The sequence below is a fragment of the Gigantopelta aegis genome, chromosome 8 (assembly GCF_016097555.1).
Source record: "Gigantopelta aegis isolate Gae_Host chromosome 8, Gae_host_genome, whole genome shotgun sequence".
NCBI classification, from domain to species: Eukaryota; Metazoa; Mollusca; class Gastropoda; order Neomphalida; family Peltospiridae; genus Gigantopelta; species Gigantopelta aegis.
Window position 1 is genome coordinate 25,238,401 of NC_054706.1, and position 23,473 is coordinate 25,261,873.

The 23,473-nt window shown below is 38.7% G+C and overlaps 2 protein-coding genes and 1 long non-coding RNA gene across 3 annotated transcripts; all 3 read right to left on the reverse strand.

Moving 5' to 3' along the window:
- Positions 1–493: 493 nt before the first annotated feature.
- Positions 494–1,546, reverse strand: LOC121379561 (alpha-1A adrenergic receptor-like). Its single transcript, XM_041508207.1, has one exon. The coding sequence runs from the start codon at positions 1,544–1,546 to the stop codon at positions 494–496; it is 1,053 nt and encodes a 350-aa protein (XP_041364141.1).
- A 2,695-nt stretch (positions 1,547–4,241) lies between these two features.
- On the reverse strand, positions 4,242–5,851 carry LOC121379107 (beta-1 adrenergic receptor-like). Its single transcript, XM_041507579.1, has one exon. It carries the CDS (start codon positions 5,416–5,418, stop codon positions 4,315–4,317), a length of 1,104 nt encoding a protein of 367 aa, XP_041363513.1. The 5' UTR covers positions 5,419–5,851; the 3' UTR covers positions 4,242–4,314.
- A 2,334-nt stretch (positions 5,852–8,185) lies between these two features.
- On the reverse strand, positions 8,186–16,064 carry LOC121379353. Its single transcript, XR_005958835.1, has 2 exons — positions 15,557–16,064; positions 8,186–11,030 (listed from the first exon to the last, which is right to left on the reverse strand). It is a non-coding gene; the product is annotated as an uncharacterized LOC121379353 (long non-coding RNA).
- Positions 16,065–23,473: the final 7,409 nt, after the last annotated feature.

Genomic DNA, 23,473 nt, shown 5'->3' on the forward strand with positions numbered 1-23,473 from the left:
TATTTCATGGGTTTTTTCGAATACGATTTTTATGTCAACGAGTGATGTGTGAAAACCATATTTTCACGAACTGCGAATTGTTTTTTTTTTAGTTTTTTTGTTTTTTTCGGGGGGGGGGGGGGGGGGGTCAGTTTGTTTGGTGTAGGGTTGTTTTGTTTGTTTTAGTTACAGTTTTTTTTCTGTTTGTTGGAGATTTTTGTTTTCAATTTTGTTTATTTTTTGTTATTTTTTGTTTTGTTTTTTTTAATTTATATTTTGTTTGTTTTTGCTGGGGGGGGGGGGCTTTATACGTGTTTTGTTTTGTTATTGTTTTTGGTTGCTATGTTCTTGTGTTTTGTTTAAACATCGACACATTTGCCATAATCGATAATTCAAACAAGAAGTTGTAATGATAATAATAATAATAATAATAATAATAATAATAATAATAATAATATAATAATAATAATAATAGTTGTTGTTGTTATTATTATTTATATATTGTGTTTACAAACTATGATAGCCTTGATGAATGAGTGGTCATAGATGGCGATGTTACCATTACTGCCCAACCCGGTTCGTTTACTACATGTCGACATCCGAAACATGTAGCTTTTACTGCTTGTCGAAACTGGCTGTTCCTCAATACGTAAATAATAAAGTTCATCCCAGAATTCAATACAACAATGGGAATAGTGTAGATTGTGGCATCCTTGTATTTCCCCGTTGTGTACGTGACGATTCCCAATATCAAAGCCGGAGAGCAGCAGCAGAAGAAAACACCGAATACGAGACTAAACGTTTTGACCAAGTCAAAGTCGTTGTGGAGTTTCGCCAGTCTCATCTCGCCCACCGGTATCACCGCCCACACCGAGTGCGAACGATGCCGTTTGGGAACACAACTAGTATGGTCGAGGTTAGCAATACTTAATCTCTGTCGGAGAATGAGCGCTTTCTGTTTTCTCACAATATGAAATATATGTAAGTAGCAAGCTGCGATGATTATCGAAGACACTACGAAAAAGCTCCCTTGGCCGTATATCTGATATTCCATACTCAGTACTTCAAAAAACCTACAACCACGTCTCCAGTTATTGACATACAGTGGCACTGTGCCAATAAGTATTCCCAGGACCCATGACAACGCAATGAGCATCACAGCTCTTTTTATTGTTGACAGTCGTTCATATACAAAAGGATACGTAACGTACGCCCATCTGTCGAAAGCAATGAGAATCATATTCAAAATCGAAGTCGATACCAATGTAAACAGCGTTGAATGTTTAAATAGACAAAGGAATTTATTGCTGTCAAACTTTGGCTTCAGTTCCGGAAAGATAGGCAACAGTTGGTAAATGATTGAGAAGCCGGTTAGTAAATCGGCCATCGCCAGCGAAACTACGTACATGTTGGGCACGGTCCACATAATCCGGTGGATGGCGACAGTAATCAGCGTTAGGATGTTGACGATGACGATGAACATCATTACCAAAAAGAGCAGCAGCATCTCGACCATCGCGGTACTGTCAATGTGATATTCCGTTGCATCGTCCTGGCTCTGATTCATCTTCAGTTATCACTTGTAATGTCACACTTTAATTTTCGGAAAAGTTCAGCTGTAAATTATCCATGGGAAAACCAAAAAATGTTCTTCAAAAATGAAGCTAATTTAACATCTTTGCAGGTCTACTCGGTGATGAACAGCAGTCACTTATTGGAAGACGTGGTTATTTAGGCAGCAACAGTTCATCTGTTGAAACATGTAAATGTCCGGTTGAATTTGGCAGGCTGTCACAGTATAAGTTTCTGTCCGTGTATTCGGATTAATTCAATTAATTTTACAGCAATCTAGTCACTAGTTGTATCAAATGAGCTTGTTGTATGCTTTATAATGTATAGTGCCTACATAAAGTATTTCTGTAAAATTAACAATTTTATAATACTGCAGACACGTTTTACAACGATTTCACCCGCAACAGTGACGTCAACTGTCCATTGATTTTCACAAACAATTCTGACGTCACGTTTTTAAAGAAACATGACAAACAGTTGTGACGTCACGCTACCGCTGCCTTTTGGATAGGAAGTTGCCTGAGGGCCCTAAGCTAAGCGTCCGAGCTTTTTTAATGGGGATCCAGGGCCTCGTTCCACGAAGCTATCTTAGCACTACTATCGTCATAAATACTTACCATCGCGACCTTAATTTTTGTCTACGATCGTCAGCCCGTTCCACGACGCGGCGTAGCTTACTATTGTCGTCAATTACTGTGAAAATTTACAACAGGTACGAGGCAGTTGTAAGCTACTAACGTAGATGTCAAATGGTAGTTACATGATGATTTGATAATTTTCTAAGAAAGATACTAACTTATTGTGTAAAAATAGATCTAATACATACCAAATACCTTTTATGAAACTTGGCGTTCCATGAAAAACATTCTACGAAAAATTGCTCTCCTACCTTTATTTTTCGTTAGATTTTACCCACATTTTGTCCAGACAGAAATCTTGAAAAAACCCATTACAATGACAGATTCCACATACTAGATGATAACCATGTCACCTATATCGACTTCGCTGAGATCGCATAGGGCAAAACGCATGTAATTTTGTGCCGGCTGCCATTTTGACTTTTTATGGAATATTCTCCGAGAGGGTTGAAAGGATATGACTTAATCTAACAACGTCATAAAATGTTATGATATAAAAGCAAACGTGATGACGTCATATTAATTTTATTATTATTATTAGGTTTCTTTTTCTTTAATAATACCACTAGAAATCATTGATTTTATATCAATTATGTCACTTACTTTGGAGGCTTTCACCCCTCTTGAAGAGTATTCCATAAAAAAACAAAATGGCAGACGGCACAAAACAGCATGTATTTTGCCCAATGCTATCTCAGTGAAGTCGATACTGGCGACATCGTTACAGTCTCATATGTGGAATATGTGTCACTGTAATGTTTTAGTTTTTTTCACAACTTGTGTCTGGACAAAATTTTGGTGGAATATAACGGTAATTAGAGGTAGGAGAGTAATTTATTGTAGTTGTTAACAATTTGGTTTCGGACTTTAGGCCATACGACCTTCACACGTAAATACGGACGATAACTCTCATGTCTTATGCATTCGGCATGGATGTCCGATACCAATAAATACATCCAAGATGTTCCAAAAAGTCGGTACCAATTTATTATTTAACTAATTCGCACTTCTTTGCAAAGAATATATTAATAATTAAATGGGCATGTTCCTTTAAACAAGTGACACATTTAGTCTTGACATCTACACAAGAATAAAAGACAAGAATTCCTCTGAATTAAATATCTAGCCTACCATAAATTTATTTTCCGCCGTTGAAGTCATAGATTTTCATCCCAAAGCACGTTACAAAGACAAATTAACTTTTAAATTTTAATTTAATATATTTCAAATTGTCTTAATAGCTTTGAGATGAACACAGATACAACTATAAATCAGGTTTCATCGATCTAGGACTTGTAATTTGTAACATTTGTAATATATTTTATCTTTCCTTTCGCCTACTTCCTACGACAGTGCAAAAGTTAAAGGTTTCTTTTGTTTAACGACACGATTAGAGTATAGTTATTTATCATCGGTTAGTGGAAGGAAGGAAATGGTTTATTTAACGACGCACTCAACACATTTTATTTACGGTTATATGGCGTCGAACATATGGTTAAGGTCCACACAGCTATTGAGAGAGGAAACCCGCTGTCGCCACTTTATGGGCTACTCTTTTCGATTAGCAGCAAGGGATCTTTTATATGCAACATCCCAAAGACAGGATAATACACACCACGGCCTTTGTTACACCAGTTGTGGAGCCCTGGCTAGAACGAGAAATAGCCCAATGAGCCCACCGACGGGAATCGAACCTAGATTGATCGCGCATCAGACGAGCGCTGTACCACTAAGCTATGTCCCGCCCCTGGTTATTGGATGTCAAACATTTGGTAATTCTGATATAGTATCGGAGAGGAAACTCGCAACAGTTTTCCATTAGTATATGGGCCATCCCACAGACAGGACAACACATACCACTGCTTAGAGCGAGAAATAGCCCACATGTATATCACATTTGGCTCCCTGACTATTGGAAATATTGCACATCCAGATTCCTTTGAACTTTAACCTTTCAGTTGTACAGGAATGGTTATTCTACATCTCGACAAAATTTTGCATTTATTTTGTAATAATAATTTTGAATAAGATAATAATAATAATAATAAATTGTAAACAAAAAATACCATGTAATACTAAAATGCTGTTAAAATACCACAATACTAGTAAATAAATAATAATAATTTTAAAAACTGTCACACGTCACTCTTGTACGAGAGGACGTATATGGCGATGATACCATTACTGCCCAAACCGGTTCGTTTACTACATGTCGACATCCGAAACATGTAGCTTTTACTGCTTGCCGAAACTGGCTGCTCCTCAATATGTAAATAATAAAGTTCATCCCAGAATTCAATACAACAATGGGAATAGTGTAGATCGTGGCATCTTTGTATTTCCCCGTTGAGTACGTGACGATTCCCAATATCAAAGCCGGGGAACAGCAGCAGAAAAAAACACCGAAGACGAGACCAAACATTTTGACCAAGTCAAAGTCGTTTTGGAGTTTCGCCAGTTTTGCCTCCCGCATCGACGTCACCGACGCCTTGGAGTGCGAAAGATGCGGTGAGGAGTGCGAAATACGCGGTGATGGAACAAGACTAGTCTGATTGAGGTTAGCAATAAGTAATCTCTGTCGTAGAATGGCCGCTTTCTGTTTTCTCACAATATGAAATATATGTAGGTAGCAAGCTGCGATGATTATCGAAGACACCACCAAAAAGCTCCCCTGGCCGTATATTTGATATTCCATACTCAGTACTTCAAAAAACCTACAACCATGTCTCCAGTTATTGACATACAGTGGCACTGTGCCAATAAGTATTCCCAGGACCCATGCCAATGCAATGAGTATCACAGCTCTTTTTATTGTTGACAGTCGTTCATATACAAAAGGATACGTAACGTACGCCCATCTGTCGAAAGCAATGAGAATCATATTCAAAATCGAAGTCGATACCAATGTAAACAACGTTGAATGTTTAAATAGACAAAGGAATTTATTGCTGTCAAACTTTGGCTTCAGATCCGGAAAGATAGGCAACAGTTGGTAAATGATTGAGAAGCCGGTTAGTAAATCGGCTATCGCCAGCGAAACTACGTACATGTTGGGCACGGTCCACATAACCCGGTGGATGGCGACAGTAATCAGCGTTAGGATGTTGACGATGACGATGAACATCATTACCAAAATGAGCAGCAGCATCTCGACCTTCGCGGTACTGTCAATGTGATATTCGGCGGAATCCGTCGCATTGTCCTGGCTCCTATTCAATGAATAATTCATCTTTAGTTAGGCCTATCATTTACGTAAGGTCACACTTTAATCTCCGGAAAGGTTCAACTGTAAACTATCCAAGGGAAAAGGTTCTTCAAAAAGGAAGATAATTTAACATCTGTGTACAGCAGTCACATATTGGAAGACGTGGTTATGAAGGCAGCAAGAGTTATTGTCGAAACACGTGTAAATGTCCGGTTGAATTTGGTAGGCTGTCACAGTAAATTAAAAGGAATATTTTTCGTGTTTGTGCATTCTGATTAATTCAATTAACTTTTAATTCAATTAACTTTTAGAGCTAACTAGTCACTAGTTTTATTAAATGAGCTTGTAAACTTTATAATGTATCGGGCCTAATTACAAGTATTTCTGTAAAATGAACAACTTTATGTTCCTGAAGACTCACGTTTCACAACGACTTCTCTTGCAACTGTGACGTCAAGTGTCTATTGATTTTGACACACAATTCTAACGCACGCGTTTTTAAAGAAACTAGTTAAACAGTTGTGACGTCACGCTACCACGCCACTGTTGCAATGACAGAGGGCTCTTCGGTACTTTACATCCTATCAACTAATGAATGAATGAATGGATGTTTAACGACACCCCAGCACGAAAAATACATCGGCTATTGAGTGTCAAACTATGGTAAATGTAGCAATGAGTCCTATCAACTGGAGTTGTGTAAACAACTGTTCATCATAGCCCGAATACTCTGCAGTTCGAGAGCTAGATGGACAAATGGACGGTTATATTCGCTCTCTCGGTCAGATATAGCTAGCGAAAACACAGAATTTCTGCCTACAACTGGGTAGGCAAAGATTCCTGCTCCAAAACAATCTAATTAAAATTAGCTCCACAAATTAATTACTATTACTGGTAGACCAGTAGTGCTAATTTGAATCAGACTGACTCCAATACATCAATAACCATATACTTGACGTTAAATAGGCCTACCATTACATTGATCATTTTCGTGTTCGCTGAAAACCAGTCAGCACCTACGTATTTACACGGTACATTGTTGATATTCCGCGTTTTTTTTCCTAGAAATATTGATTAGCCTAATAAATTGCGAAATATTTGTTATCAGCGAACACGAAAATTATCAATGTAAGTAATAGTTATTGTAACTGTTACAGGCTATAGACGGGTGTATTGGTCAGTGACGTCAAAGTACAGTGCGCGGCCATGTTTAGAATCACGTGATCGATCCTCCATTAAGGGAGTGAAACTCGCACAATAATAACATGTGAAGGCATTGCATCTGGGTGCATTTTCAGTATTTATTACCTTTTTAGTACATTTTGTGAAAGCAAAACCAGTATGTCGAATAATACAACCTCATTTAAAAATTGTAGATTCATATCAAAGTTGGTGGAAAGGTATTAATCCTTAAAAACATAAATAATAAAGCATGTGTAGCGTTCCTGGTTTTCAGTCTGTCTATCTTTTCATATTTTCCTTGGTTATTATATTCAGTTAAGATTCTGATTATATCTCTTACTAATTACATTAACAGCATGATCTAACTCTACTCACTTAGGAATATCAGGAACGTTATTTTCTCATTGCTACGAGGGATAATACAATAAGTGTCGTGCAACCGTTTTAAATGTTGTCGGCAGAAGTCCGTGCAAGAGTGTGGCCTGACTGAATCAACCAATCAGGTTGGTCAGGTTAGATCATTTTTCGACGCACGTTATTTATCCCCACTTGCGCTCGGGTGTGGGTGTAAATTTATTTATTTAGTGGTAGTCGATTCATATATGGATTCTTAGAGGACTACCATACATATTTGTTATTTGTTTGTACTCCCTCGAATAAATGTGTAATCTGTTTATTGGTTAGTTTGGGTTTTCTGTGCTAGCCAAGTCGGTCTGGTTTATAGTAATTTCAGCCTTCTAGAGAATTATTAATCGACTCTTAGTACCAGCAAAAGTCTACAACCGAAAGGGGTAGCCGAACCCGTGGTCCCCAGATTGGGACCCGAAAAGTAAATTTCATTACACATGTATATATACACGCGAATACAAAAGCATAACCAATAATTTAAACTTATGCAAGCAGATATAATTTCCCTGGACACTTGTATAGCCTAATATATTGAACTTTAAAACGATAGTTTAAGCTCAGGGGACGAGCGGACTGATCACGTGATTCTAAACATGGCTGCGCACAGTACTTTGACGTCACTGACCACGTGCGGAAGGTGTATGTGAGTTGCGTCCCTTGGGGAAAGTCGCGTTGTCTGCTTTTCTGCGATGTGCGTTTTGAGGATTATGTGGCCCCTAATGTTTTCACGTATTTGAATTTATATACTTTGAGTTGATGTACATTGCGAATTTGTATACATTTGCGTGTTGTGATATATATACGTGTGAACTTTTATCTGTGTGCAAACATACAAACTTCCATCAATCAGCAGTGTAATTTGTCATGTGTTTGGGAAATGCGAACTTCAGGTATCAAATCGATTGCGAAACCCTTACAGTGAAAACATTAAAGGCCACATAATCCTTAAAACGCGCATCGCACAAAAACGCGCATCGTTCAAAAAAGCGGTATGCGGTCAAAACGGCCCCATGATGAAACGGCCCTGAACATGCAAGTCAAAATGGCCAAAGAAAAAAGTCAAAACGGCCAAACAAAAAAGTCAAACTGGTCAAAACGGCCAATAGGTACTATAATCTTAAATTAATTCCCATTAGTAATAATGTTAATCAATATAGCTTATGTCACAGGCAGTCCAAAAATATTTACAAAAACAGCTGTATCACTGGCAACAATTTATTAGCCTACACAACGTTTTGTAACAGAAACTGTATCACAATAAAATTTTATTACACTAATTTAACACATAAATAATAATAATAATGTGTATTGCAATAGGCCTATTGGCATTCACAATATAAACACAGATAAAATAAAATAAAATGTGGTGGTATATTGACACAAATATATATATATATATATATATATATATATATATATATGCCCCAAAAGACGGTTGTTTCATGAACAAGTAATTAAAGATATACGTAAAGATTGTCGTGTTACGGAGAAGCTTTAGATAGTATATTATTCCTTAGTTGGTATGCTTTAAAACAATACAGAGCTAAATTTCTTAATACCTGAGCATTATTATCGTTACACAAATCAATGAATTTGAACATACTAGGGTATTTTCTAAACTAATGTGGAATATACTTTTTTCGTATGCTATCATACAAAGTACAAAATGATATTCATCTTCTTATGTCATTACATATATGCACGTTCTGTGTTCTAATAAAATAGGGTTAGGCTTATTCCGTCTTCATGTTTCAGCCGATAATCTATGTGATGCTACACGAAGTCTGACCAATGCTTATCTAAATTTCTGAATATAAATATTATCCAAATATTGCTTTTGTTTCACCCCTAATGTTTGTTTACAAAACTTCAAATGCATTCTTTCTAAATACAACCCTGAAGTAAAACCCCATACTTCACAACCATAGCATAAAATAGGATATATAAGCTTATCGAAAATACTGCATACATGACTAGGTTTTAGTGACAGAAATGATTTTAAGTACTTTCTCATTTGATAGATGCCTTTTTTGTGCCAGACCTACTAATGCTTTTTTGGCATTTCAGTATACGAACTATTTGGTGTGAACAATACACCTAAATATGAAAATCTACTTACACTTTCTACATTACTATCACCATATTTAAACTTCATACTATTTGCCAACCTCCCTCCTTTTTGAAATACCATTATCTTTGTCTTTTCAATATTAACGGCTAATTTCCAGTGTATACGCTAATCATGAATAGTATCTAAGCATAAGTGTAAGTCATCATAATTATATGCCAATAACGCTATATCATCTGCATACGATAATAAAAATAATATATACCATCTACGTCCCAAACTGCGTTCACCTAACGACAAAAACACGAATAAGATATTTACGGAAATACTATTCTACATTTTTGAGCTACGATACGTGAAACAAAACAGATTGCAATCAATTAACGTGAAAAATCTACAATGTGGACGTAAAGCAAATATATTCTAGTAAAGTAAAGTGAAACACCCTCCGGTAAACAGGAAAGAGTGCGACGTTTCTAACTGCGTTCAGGCGCATGCGTTTGCAAAAAGTGTCGTAGCGCGCATGTGCGATTCGTCATTTTCCATTTTTAATGCCACTATATAAACAAAAATATGTGTCTTAACTATGCACAGTTGTCGAACACTTAGTTTAATATGTTTTTAAAAGGAAAAATTCAATTTGTCAAGCGTTGTGGTCCGGTCCGCGTTTTATCAACACACATCGCTAACACTTGATGTCATTACTGATAGGCATCACGTTTATACCAGTGAATAGTTAAAAAATATTTTTTTTTTAACCAATTGATTCTTAATTAACACAATTTATACACTCAAAATTATTTACAATTGTTATGAATGGATTATAAAAACTATTCACTACAACAGAGGCACAAAAATGTAGCATACATTTTGCAGATCGAATATAATAATTGAAAACAAATTCTAACAACAGGGGTGTTAAAAATCGTAAACGTTTAATGCTTTAGGCTTGTTGATGTGGCACGTGTGAGATCATGTGATATGCACCGAATGTTAATTCATCTTTCTCCAGTTTAAGTCAATTTCTACGAGTCATGTGGACCCGATATCGGTAATTTTAAGGAATAAACAAAAACGACTTAGTAAAATTAATGGTGTTAGGGGTTTGTAAAGTTTTGTATTTAGATACTTACTTTTCTGAACTTTATTGTTAATGAAAATGTTCCTGAACTGTGAAGAAAAACCTCTGAAATTAACGACATGCTGATGAAAACAAATCGTATGTTGATTGCGCGAACCGTGCACGAGAAAACAAAGTGAACGGAGTTGGAAGCATAACGCAGTTGGGGACGTTGACGATACACACACCAGCTCATTATAAGTTCATTATCAGCTCAGTAACACTATATCATCTGCATACGATACTAAAGATAATATATACACACAACATCTCATTATAAAGACATTTTTATAATAATGGCATAATTTCTGTTTAGAAATCTGTCACGAAGGCCAATTTCTATAATAAAACACCGGTACTACATCGTAGCCACGGTTCGACTATGTATAATCTGTCACCACCCTGCAATCCGGTGGCCCCTGCAATGCACGTGTTATGAACAGTCGTCGGAGTTCGATTACCTAGTTGCAACTAGCTTAATGCTGGTAATTTACATGCATTTTTGATCATACCCGATGGCGAGTTGATTCACACATTTAGCAATAACTGTGCAGTTACCGTGACAGTCAATTAAGTTATTATCAGTAATAAAGTCACTGAATTTAAATTTAAATTTAAAATGGAACTTTGGAGGGGATCGTAAAAAAAAAGAAGAGAAAATTAATATGTAATAAAATTATAACTGTCGCAAAATTTAGGGGGGCAGGCCCCTGGTCCGGAACTGACGCCCAGTCTTCCTCTCCTGCATCAACTTGCACTGGACTGGCAGTAGTGTTGCCTCTTGATACAAACATGGTATCATCTTGTAAATACCAAGCTGTTGCTCGCCAGCTTTCACATTTATCCTGTGATGCCAACCTGGAAACAAAGAACATGAAACTATAGGCCCGTATTTACAGTTTGGTCCTCACGTTGGAGTAGAACACAGACCACAAAGCAATTTTTTTTACATGCTGTTGGTCATGCACTGTCGCTCCATATACATGCACAGGTCGCTGAGCTTTGCGTCAGGTGCCTTCTGCTTCAGCTGCCAAAATATGGGTCGGATATGTGATGCTGGCATATATACACACACACACGCACGCACGCAGGCGCGCACACACACACACATACATACATACATTATAAACTGTCGATCAAAAGAAAGTATACTAATTATTTTTTCAAAGTATTAAAAACAACACAAAACACAAGTTGATGCAAATGTTATATTTTGAAAGTAGGCCTATAATAATTTGGCGATAAATAAACACGAGTATACTCAATAAAACCCATAAAATGATAATATCACAGTTCACAACAGCAATAGGGGTGAAATGTGCGATTTCATAAAGGACCACTCATAACGAAGGTGAATAAATTTGACCACAAAGAACATGTTTCAATAGCATGTATGTCCACCATGTGCAAGTATGCAAGCATGGACCCGACGTCGGACAGATTTCCGTCAATGACAATAAGGTCTGTCCGCTGTTGGCCACAGATACCGCCCCAAACCATCACAGATTCACCACCACACGGTTCAGTCTCCTGAACACAGCACGGAGCTGTTCTCTCTCCTGCACGTCGGTATATCCGAGTCCTGCCATCAGCTCTGAATAACTGGAACCTGCTCTCATCAGAAAATAGTACACGTTGCCAGTTCCAATGTTGCCAACGTTGAAACTGACGTGCCCAATGTAAACGTCGAAGTCGATGTTGCCATGTCAATGTCATCCCTCTGAATGGTCGATATGCCCTGATACCATGCTGTCGTAGTCGACGACGTACAGTGTGTCGACTGATGACATGTCCAAGGCCAGTCGCTGCAGATGACGTCATAGTGAAGAATCTGTTACGTAAGTGTAAGATGCGGAGATGTCGGTCCTCGTTGGCTGTTGTGACGCGGGGTCTTCCACTTCATGGTCTGTCTGCAGTCCTGCCAGTCACCCTGTAACGCTGTATCAACCTGGTGATCGTCAATTTCGTGCAATTCAGGATTCTTACCACATGGGCATAACTCGCACCCGAATGCACCATACCAATAGCTCTCTCTCTTTCTTCAACAGTTAGCCTTGCCATGTTCTCTGGTGTTTTACTGTTGACTGAGGCATGTTCTAAGCAATGGCACCCTTTTTTACACCCTTATGTGCATGAGTATCATGTTTCTCGTGCAGTATAAATTTTATGAATAAACTCATTTTGCACGTGCGGCATCGCCCAAACGTAGCAATGTGCGACTAGTCGTCTATGATTGCATTACAACGAACAATACTGGAACCTATCTAACCTTCCATGAACGTGTATTGTGTTTATTTATAATAAAAATAATTGGTATACTTTCTTTTGATCGTCAGTTTATATATATATATATATATATATATATATATATATATATATATATATATATATATATATATATATATATATATATACCGAAGAGCAAAAGAAACGCGAGATTCCAAATCATAATAGAATTGTGCAATTGTGGGGTTATAATTTGGAAGTATTATGCCAACTATCATTTTACAAAACATAACATTGAATTGCTCAATAAACGAAGTTATTGGTTTAATTCACAAACACGACAGTTTGCACATAATTAATTGGAAATCGCTAATTAAAGATAGCACAGAGTTAATAACGTCTGTCTCAAACGGCGACAATCTGTATCACTGCCGATTGGTCTGTTGCGTGTACCAATGATCTGCTGAGCTATCGAGGATGCTGTTAAAAAGCGATCTCGTAGATGTGACGTCACAATTTGTCTGTCCTAGCTGTCTTTTAGATGTAACCTTAGGTCTTCCGCTTCGTGGTCGATCTGCAACTGCGTTGGTTTGTTGGAATCGTTGGGCGAGTCCATATATTGTAGACTGATGTACTCCAACATCTCTGGCTACTTTTGGGACTGTCCATCCGGCTTGTAAACACCTTAGGTTCGGTGTCTGTCATCTGTGCTAAGAAGTGGCATTGAGAAAACACAATTTAATATGCTTTAACAACGCACTATCGATTTGTTTTGACTTTTATACCGAATAGGTTGGTCAAAACATCAATTTCTTGCACTGTAACACATACACGGACTTAATGAAGAACGTGCAAATGGTGACCTTTTTTCATTATTCATAGTAGTCAGAAACACATTAAAATGATTAGCTTTAGTGAATTTATATTAGCAACCTTTAAAAAACTTATTATTTTCCTGTAAGTCATAATATTGTTTTCTAATTTTGTTACAAGTAATTATTTTCATCGATTTGAAAATGCTCGCGTTTCTTTTGTTGTTCAGTATATATATATATATATATATATATATATATATATATATATATATATATATATATATATATATATATATATATATATATATATATATACTCTGTCAAAAACCAAACGCATAGGTGATATAGAAAGAAGAAAAGTGTTTGAATTTATAAAATACCGGGGTTTTTTACAATGTTGCTGAATGACCATGTTTGTTAATGTTCCTGGAATGGGACAGCATGCCCAAATGCACCCTAAAACAAATTTTACGCACGTTGTGGCACGTTGTGCAACAATTGCAGGAAATCGGCGTGAAATGGTCAGATTTTGGCGAATGCACGTGAAACTCGGGGAAAACGATTGGGGTAGTGATGAGTAGTTAAAACTGCAATGCTCGCAATGATGCCTCATTTCCATTTCAATGTAGACAAGTTACAAGATGCCAAGACTAAGCCTGCCGAATCGAAACACTGCAATAGGCCGTTTCCAGTTAGGTGAATCGCAGTCAGCAGTCGCACGCCACATGAACGTCCACCAGAGCACCATTTCACGTCTCTGGGACAGGTACCAGCAGTTTCAATCAGCTGAAGACCGGCCCAGAAGTGGAAGACCTCGCATAACAACTGCAGCACAAGATCGCTACATCCGGGTTCTGCACTGCTGAACGCATACATGGTTTGAGAAGGATGTCTGCACAAACAATTTGGAACCAACTTCGAGAAGATGGTTTACGGGCTAGGAAATCATAACTTGGCCCCGTCCTGTGACGTCAACATCGACATTTACGTGTTCGCTGGTGCACGAATGTACAGGGCTGGAACTTGGGAAACTGGTGGCGAGTTTGGTTCAGCGACGAGTCACGTTTCCTTCTACAGCGACGTGATGGACGACAACGTGTTTACAGACGCCGCAATGAACGCTTTGCCAACAACTGCGTCGCCCACGTTGAAAGATTCGGTGGAGGGAGTGTCATGATGTGGGAAGCCATCTCATACACCGGCAGAAGTGAACTTGTGTTCGTACAAGGCAACCTGACAGCTGTACGCTACCGGGGTGAAATTCTTCTCCGTCACATGCTTCCCATTTTGGATCGACAGAGTGAACTCTTTCAGCAGGACAATGACAGGTCGCATACGTCACGTGTAACAATGGATTTCCTACAGAATAAGAACATTAATGTGCTGCCATAGTCATCAAGATCGCCAGATCACAACCCCATTGAACACCTCTGGGACGAACTGGACAGACGTGTACCCGGAGCCTTAGACGCTTCCGCAACTGTCGCATGCACTGCAGGAAGAATGGGCTAGGATTCCACGTGTCCGGATTCAGAGACTCATTCAGTCTATGCCAAGGAGATGTCGCGCAGCTATTGCTGCTGCTGGTGGCCACACAAGGTATTGATTTCAGCGCCCTCGTGCGACGCTGTTTGGTGACGAAAACGCCTACACTGCCGTCAGTCCATAGCAAGAACATTGTCACATACTCTTTTTTGACAGAATATATATATTTATCATATCACTACTAAGGAATAGCATTGGGCACGCCCATTACATAAATCACATATTTTGAGACATAAGTATGCAAATATTTAGAACATAAGTATGCAAATTACATTATTATGCAAATTATATACCGAAAACGTAGAACTATTTTCACCTGTCGGAGATAGCGTTACTATCGATAAAAAAGGAAGTGCTACAATCAAAGCAACTCCACCTTCCGGTAATTATATAGTTATGATTCAAGCTGAATTGTCACCAGAACGTTTAGTTAGTGCAAACAAGGGATAGAGTAGATCCACGGACATCGAAGCAGACGCCACAATCCGGCAGGCCCAAAAACAAAACTCGTAGATTTGTAGAAGTAGATGATACGATGATTGGTAATGTCATTACAGAAAATGAAAATAAGAATACTGCCAAAAACAAACCTATACGACATGCGCATTTTTGAAAACTATCTACAATCAATCAATGAGTCCAGACCAATACATGAAATGCCCCCCCCCCCCCCCCCCCCCCCCCCCCCCCCCCCCCCCCCCCCCCCCCCCCCCCCAAAGAACTCGATGTAATTCTGTGCAAGTTTTACATCAGTGTATGAAAAGAAACCGGGGGACATTACGAACCGAACAGTCTTACCTCTTTCTAAAGCAACATCGTAATAAATGTGGCTCAGCCTAAACGTCCTGTTGTCCCCCTAAAACGACGAAGACTTATTTTCGACAGACTAAGACTGAACTTGATGAAGCCCTTAAATAGGTCAGTGACGTAGATAGGCCTATGTCTGACAATGACGTAGTACTCGGCAAAATGCCGCGAAAAGTTATTTTGAAAAATTTGGCTATTGTCAATTATTTTATTATAATTTCATTGTTTATATATAAAACTGTTAAATTAGTATTAAATTGTTTAAATAGCTACAATCTTTGTTTCCGCTTTTAACCTAGTTTCAGAAAGGATAGATAACCTTCAAGGTGTATTGACAAACCGATTATCAGCTGAGTGATTGACATGTACATGTATTCATACGTCATAACAGATTGTTACGTCCGAGCGTTGGGGTTTTGTTTATTAATCATTTAAGTGGAAAATAAACAAAATTGACAGTGATATGATAAATAGAATTCGTCACTCGTATTTTTTAATATGGGAAATATCAACCTCGGCCTGTTAATCTGTATTTGTCTCGGCAGAGCCTCGACAAATACAGGTTAACGAAGCCTCGGTTGATATTTCCCATATTAAAAAATACTCGTGACGAATCCTCTCTCTATATATATATATATATATATATATATATATATATATATATATATATATATATATATATATATATATACAGAGAAAATGTGAATAATAAAAAAAAATACATAATTAAAGTTATAAATTATAAAAGAACAGACTAAGTTATTTCGTATTAAATTAATACCTGCAGTCCTATTTCCTGACAGTGCCTCCACATGGTCTGCGTCAAATGGAATACGCAACCTCGCACCTTGACATGGGGCAGTAGGTATTGAAAGGCCATGTCGCCGCTTCAAAGTCCACGACGACGCTCTTTACTTGTGGCTCATAGGGTAGAACGTCAGTCATCTCTTGGAACACCTTCTTGTAATCGAGCGTACGTCGTCTTGACATCAAAATAAAGAAGAGAGGTGCCATTTTCATTTGCCCACCAGATCGAATGAATGCATGGACAGACACTAGTTGATAGAAGGGACGTTTTACTATCTTAAATGTCCCATCTACAAACCATTGCTGTGCCAGTGCCAGTTTGGTAAGCTGTCTGTCCCTGGCAAATAGAAGATGACGTTCTCCCTTAATGTTGACGTCTCCACGAAGAAAGGCATCTGGCAGGAAAGTTTGAACAATCTAAAATCGATGCATGTTTTATTTAACGACGCACTCAACACATTTTATTTACGGCTATATGGCGTCAGACATATGGTTAAGGACCACACAGACGGGGATCGATCCCACACCGACCGTGCATCGAGCGAGCGCCATACCACTAGGCTACGTCCCGCCCCCAATTTAAAATAGATGCACAAAATTATCCAAAAAAAGTAAAGTTTGTTTTATTTAACGACGCCAATTGAGCACATTAATTTTTTATCTTATCATCGGCTATTGGACGTCAAGCATATGGTCATTCTGACACTGTTTTTTAGAGGAAACCCGCTGTCGCCACATAGGCTACTCTTTTACGACCGGCAGCAAGGGATCTTTTATTTGCGCTTCCCACACTCAGGATAGCACAAACTATGGCCTTTGTTGAGCCAGTTATGGATCACTGGTTGGTGCAAGTGATTTACACCTACCCATTGAGAATTGCGGAGCACTCACTCAGGGTTTGGAGTCGGTATCTGGATTAAAAATCCCATGCCTCGACTGGGATCCGAACCCAGTACCTACCAGCCTGTAGACCGATGACCTAACCACGACGCCACCGAGGCCGGTCCAAAATTATCAATGCGGTGTATTAAAAAATTGTATCGATAAGATTATTAATATATTCATAAATAAAAACAAACCTTTCGCTGATAACTTCAACAGAATCAACAGGTCCATTAGATTGTAGATTGGTGATGTCTTCATTGTTTTCTTCATGTGGGCGATGATTTTCAGTATTAAGGAACGATTCCAAATTCACAGAAAAGTTGGCATTATTAATGTCTTCACTGACTTCTAAAACCGATTCAAAGAGAACAGAGAAAATCAAAACTCTTGCCCGTGGAACACAATTTCAGATATTCAGTTTTAGAAACACTAAAAAAAACCCGACACAACTAGAGCACATTGATTTATTAATCATTGGCTATTGGATGTCCAACATATGGTCATTTCTGACAGTCATAGAGAAAACCCGCTACATTTTTCCATTAGTAGCAAGGGATCTTTTATATGCACCATCCCACATACAGGGTAGTACATACCACGGCCTTTTATATACCAGTCGTGGTGCACTGGCTGTGATGAGAAATAGCCCATTGGGCCCACCGACGGGGATCGATCGCAAACCGACCGCGCATCAAGCGAACGCTTTACCACTGGATCCGCCCCAAGAAACAGTAGTGCCGCAGACTGTGTGTCCACCCGTTGCAGTTATCACACTGAGTGAGTGTATTGTGTTGCGTAAGTTTTTTTAACATGCTCATATACCACAGAGGTTTCCAGCATGTCCGCCCCGGAGTTCGATCACTGGAAAACCGGGGACCCAACCCGGGGCAGACTGATAGATAGATAGATAACAATTTAACGTGTCCATATTCCACTAGTGTTTCGAACACGCCCATCCAGAGTCCGACCTCCGATAAGACTGAGTGTATGCTGGGTTTTTTCTCAGGGTTTTGTTTTTTATTATTATTATTTGTTTTAGCACTTAATACATTTTACTCATAGTGAAGTCGTAGCTCACGATTCGTCATGACCATCACAACTAGTTTGTATGAATGACGGGAGTTCGGACTGGTTCGATGATTGATATATAACTTTCTGTCATTACACTTTTATTTCATGAAAAACAAACACCAAAAATAAGTCCGGATGTGTGTTCGCGTAATGGCCTCTTGGAGGAAGCGGGCTCATTGATAACGTCGGCAGGTTAAGAGCAATTAATTAGCTTTTCAACTTCTACAGTGAGTGTATTGAGTTTGTATCAAATCTACTTTACAAACTAGTTTCATCTCGTGATACCATTCGTGTTTTTATTAGGTAATCGGAGTGGTCATCAGAGTTGTTGTTATAGAGAAATTGCAACATATTCTTGGTATCGAGACGAATAAGGATATAATTGTTTTAAGGTTCGGGCGGTTTTGTTCTTTGTCAAATCAACAGGAGTAACTTTTCCATTGCCCTGGGTAAAAAACAAAAAACAAATCGCTGTCAGTTAAGTATGGGTATAACTGACTTATACCCCACTTTAGGTCAAGTGAATTATTATATCATTTCTATGGCAAATATGATCAATAACTAGAAAGTAATAACACAAAAATCAAACGAAAATAACGCGGACCAGATGCCGTGACCCTCACATTTTGTTCTCGAGTATTGAAACTGTCTATTTCTCAGTTGTTCGTCTCGCACGTGCAAATGTAGTGCACGAGACACATTAAGTCAATACTTTTCTTAATGTGCACGGCGAGTTGCTTCTCTCTAGTTAGCAAACTTGGCGGCCATATTGGATTGATGCTAATTAGCACCCTTACTGGTATTTGATTTTGGCGGATTTTGGATATAATGTTCAGTGGTGTCGTCTTCAGGTCATTGTAAAGCGACCAACATATAGTGATTTTGAGTTGAGAGATTGAAAATAAAAGTACATTTGCATGAATGGTTACCCTAGATACGGGGTATCATAGATACAACCTATACACAGAGACACCATATAAAAGGCATATGAAAAAAATAATATTAAATGACTTCATAAACATGAAAAATTAAAACTAAATTAGTGTAAATATGCTCTCATACAGAACACAGATATGCCTATAATGGGACAAATAAATTTGCATATATAAGTATTGATAACACATCAACTGAAGCCTATTTCCTACATGTATTCTAACAAATGTGCCAAAGATGATGTCCCATTTTGGCGTGCGATCGATAGGCCGATTGTACTTAATAGTATGTCCAAATAACGATTTGACATATGCTCAAAATCACGTGTGTTGTGTTTGTTTGTATTCAAGCATGGTTTTTAGATGAGGTTTATAAAGTTAATAATAATTGTTATTTTAATACAATAGTTGAAATGTGTATTATGGTGTTTTAAAAAAGGTTTTACTAACACCAATTATAAAAAAGTATGTTTTAATATCTTACACCATACATTGGTGGTGAAAGTAGTCCCTTAAATAAAATGGCTGATTTTTAACAAAGGGTACCATGTTTTAAATTGGTATTACTCATTTATGGATGGTATTTTAAAGATTTCAATGCTCAGCTGTTGTTGTTGGATCTACAGAGGACACGTGGATCACACTCAATCTTGTGTTTATTGTTCATGGTTACTGCCATCTTGACACCCCCGTACCTTACATTTGCTGGTAATTTTTGTTAATTTAATTCATTTCAATGCAAGTTGTTTTTGTTATCACATTTATTTCACCCTTTTTTATGTGTGGGATACTTGTGAATACACAATCAGTTAATATATGGTTACATTTACAACATTTGGGATATACCCCATTATACCCTTGGGTGTCATGGTGGATCACTTTACAATGACCTTAACCTTATAAAAGAAAAATACACCTTCTGTTGCGAGCTACTCTCAACTCTTTATAATCAAAACCTATGTTCGCTCTCGATTTTTTTCTTTTCGATCATCCGTTCAAAATTGCGCCAAACTTCCTTAAATCAAAATTGCGCACCTTTTTTCATTTTACTTTGCTCCTTCAAAATTCCATAGCACCATTAGCCTCCCCCCCCCCCCCCCCCCCACCCGGGGGATATTCACCGATACACCTCGTAAAGTGTGGGTATAAAGAAAGAAATGTTTTATTTAACGACGCCCTCAACACATTTTATTTGCGGTTATATGGCGTCAGACATATGATTAAGGACCACACAGATTTTGAGAGGAAACCCGCTGTCGCCACTACATGGGCTACTCTTCCGATTAGCAGCAAGGGATCTTTTATTTGCGCTTCCCACAGGCAGGATAGCACAAACCATGGCCTTTGTTGAACCAGTTATGGATCACTAGTCGGTGCAAGTGGTTTACACCTACCCATCGAGCCTTGCGGAGCACTCACTCAGGGTTTGGAGTCAGTATCTGGATCAAAAATCCCATGCCTCGACTGGGATCCGAACCCAGTACCTACCAGCCTGTAGACCGATGGCCTAACCACGACGCCACCGAGGCCGGTTTGAGGATTAGGGTCGAATATAACTTTTTTGTAACGTTACAAAATACAATTCACAGTTTTATTTTTCAGCAGAAATTTAACATAAAGTTTAGGCTCGGCACCTCAAATATTCTTTTTGAGGGATCTTATGGCCGCAGAAGCTCATTTTCACATCTAGTTAAAAGTTCAATTATGCAATAAATGTTATGTTTCAAAACCACCCTCCTACGAATGGAATAATCTATAAGTGATTAAAAAGAAAGAAAGAAATGTTTTATTTAACGACGCACTCAACACATTTTATTTACGGTTATATGGCGTTAGACATATGGTTAAGGACCACACATATATTGAGAGAGGAAACTCGCTGTCACCACTTCATGGGCTACACTTTTCGATTAGCAGCAAGGGATCTTTTATATGCACAATTCCACAGACAGGATAGTACATACCACGGCCTTTGTTACACCAGTTGTGGAGCACTGGCTGGAACGAGAAATAGCCCAATGAGTTCACCGACGAGGATCGATCCTAGACCGACCGCGCATCAAGCGAACGCTTTACCACTGGGCTACGTTCCGCCCCCTATACGTGATTAAAGGCTCATATTCACAGCAATATCCATTTTGTTTACACCGGTTCTACGATTTACAGCACAGTTACAGAAACCTGCAGCATTAGTTCCTATACGTTACTGTTATGAATATGTGTTCAGACCGGGAAAAAATACAAAATTAAAAAATTGGTTTGTCACAAAGACTAAAAACACTGGTAGTCATTGAGTCGTTAAAACTCGCTCTGGCTGCGAGCCCGATACCTACCAGCCTGTAGTCCGATGGCTTAATAACTGCGCCACCGAGGCCGATTATTGATCCTTATAATGATGTTCTAGCAACGCGGTTTACTCTCAGTTAGTCGAAGTGTTACATAAACAGTAGAAACGGATGAGTGAATTTCCAATTACTTGCATTTTTAACTGTACTATGAAAACCGTGGCAATAACAATTAACAAAGTTAAACACCGGCCTCGGTGGAGTAGTCGTTAAGCCATTGTAAGGCTACGAGCCTCGGTGGTGTCGTGGTTAAGCCATCGGACAAAAGGCAAGTAAGTACAGGGTTCGCAGCTCGGCTCCCACCCAGAGCGAGTTTTAACGACTCAATGGGTAGGAAAGAAAGAAATGTTTTATTTAACGACGCACTAAACACATTTTATTTACGGTTATATGGCGTCAGACCTATGGTTAAAGACCACACAGATTTTGAGAGGAAACCCGCTGTCGCCACTACATGGGCTACTCTTTCCGATTAGCAGCAAGGGATCTTTTATTTGCGCTTCCTACAGGCAGGATAGCACAAACCATGGCATTTGTTGAACCAGTTATGGATCACTGGTTGGTGCAAGTGATTTACACCTACCCACTGAGTCTTGTGGAGCACTCACTCAGGGTTTGGAGTCGGTATCTGGATTAAAAATCCCATGCCTCGACTGGGATCCGAACCCAGTACCTACCAGCCTGTAGACCGATGGCCTAACCACGACGCCACCGAGGCCGGTCCATTGGGTAGGTGTAAGGCCACTACACCCTCTTCTCTCTCACTAACCACTAACAACTAACCGACTGTCCTGGACAGACAGCCCAGATAGCTGAGGTGTGTGCCCAGGACAGAGTGCTTGAAGCTAAATTGGATATAAGCATGAAAATGAATCGTACGGGTGGTAGGTACTGGGTTCGCATCCCTGTACCGACTCTGATCCAGAGAGAGTTTAACGACTCGGTGGATGGGTGTAAGGCCAATAACTACTGACTACTAACCCACTTTCCGGGAAACACAGCCCAGATAACTGAGGTGTTTGCCCAGGACAGCAAGATGGAAACTCAATTGCATATAAACACAAAAATAAGTATGAATGAATAGCATTATACAATATTGACATACAATGTTGTAAGACTACAAGAAATACAGAAGTCATATTGTAAGATGTATATCTTACCAGTAAAATGTCCACAAAGTAGTCAAAACATAAGACGATAAAAAAAAAAGAAGACATTTAGCAGCATTTAAAAAACGAAAACAGTTTACGGTAAAATTACTGTTAATAAGTTGTGTTTATCCAAGTTTAGAGACGGGACGTAGCTCAGTGGTAAAGCGATCGGTCTAGGATCAATCCCCGTCGGTGGGTTCATTTCTCGTTCCAGGCAGTGCTTCACAACTGGTGTAACAAAAGCTGTGACATGTACTGCCCTGTCTGTGATATGCCGCATATAAAAGAGTACATTATACAAGTCATTGCGTAACGGCAGTGAAAACATGTAACCCAATCTAAATTGTTTTTTTTTTTTGTCGACCAAACTTATCGATCCCTGCACAGCTACTGCATTTACGTCTATGTGGGGCGGGACGTAGTCCATTGGTAAAGCGCTCGATCTAGGATCGATCCCCGCCGGGGTCCCATTGGGCTATTTCTTATTCCAGCCAATTCACCACGACTGGTATATTACTAACCATGGTGTGCTCTATCTTATCTGTGGGATGGTGCATACAAAAGATCCCTTGCTACTAATTGAAAAGAGATGTAGCGGGTTTCTTCTCTAGGACTATGTCAGAATTCCCAAATGTTTGACATACAATAGCCGATAATTAATCAATCTAGTGGCGTCGTTAAAGAAATAACATTTATAACTGTTTATCTCTATGTAAT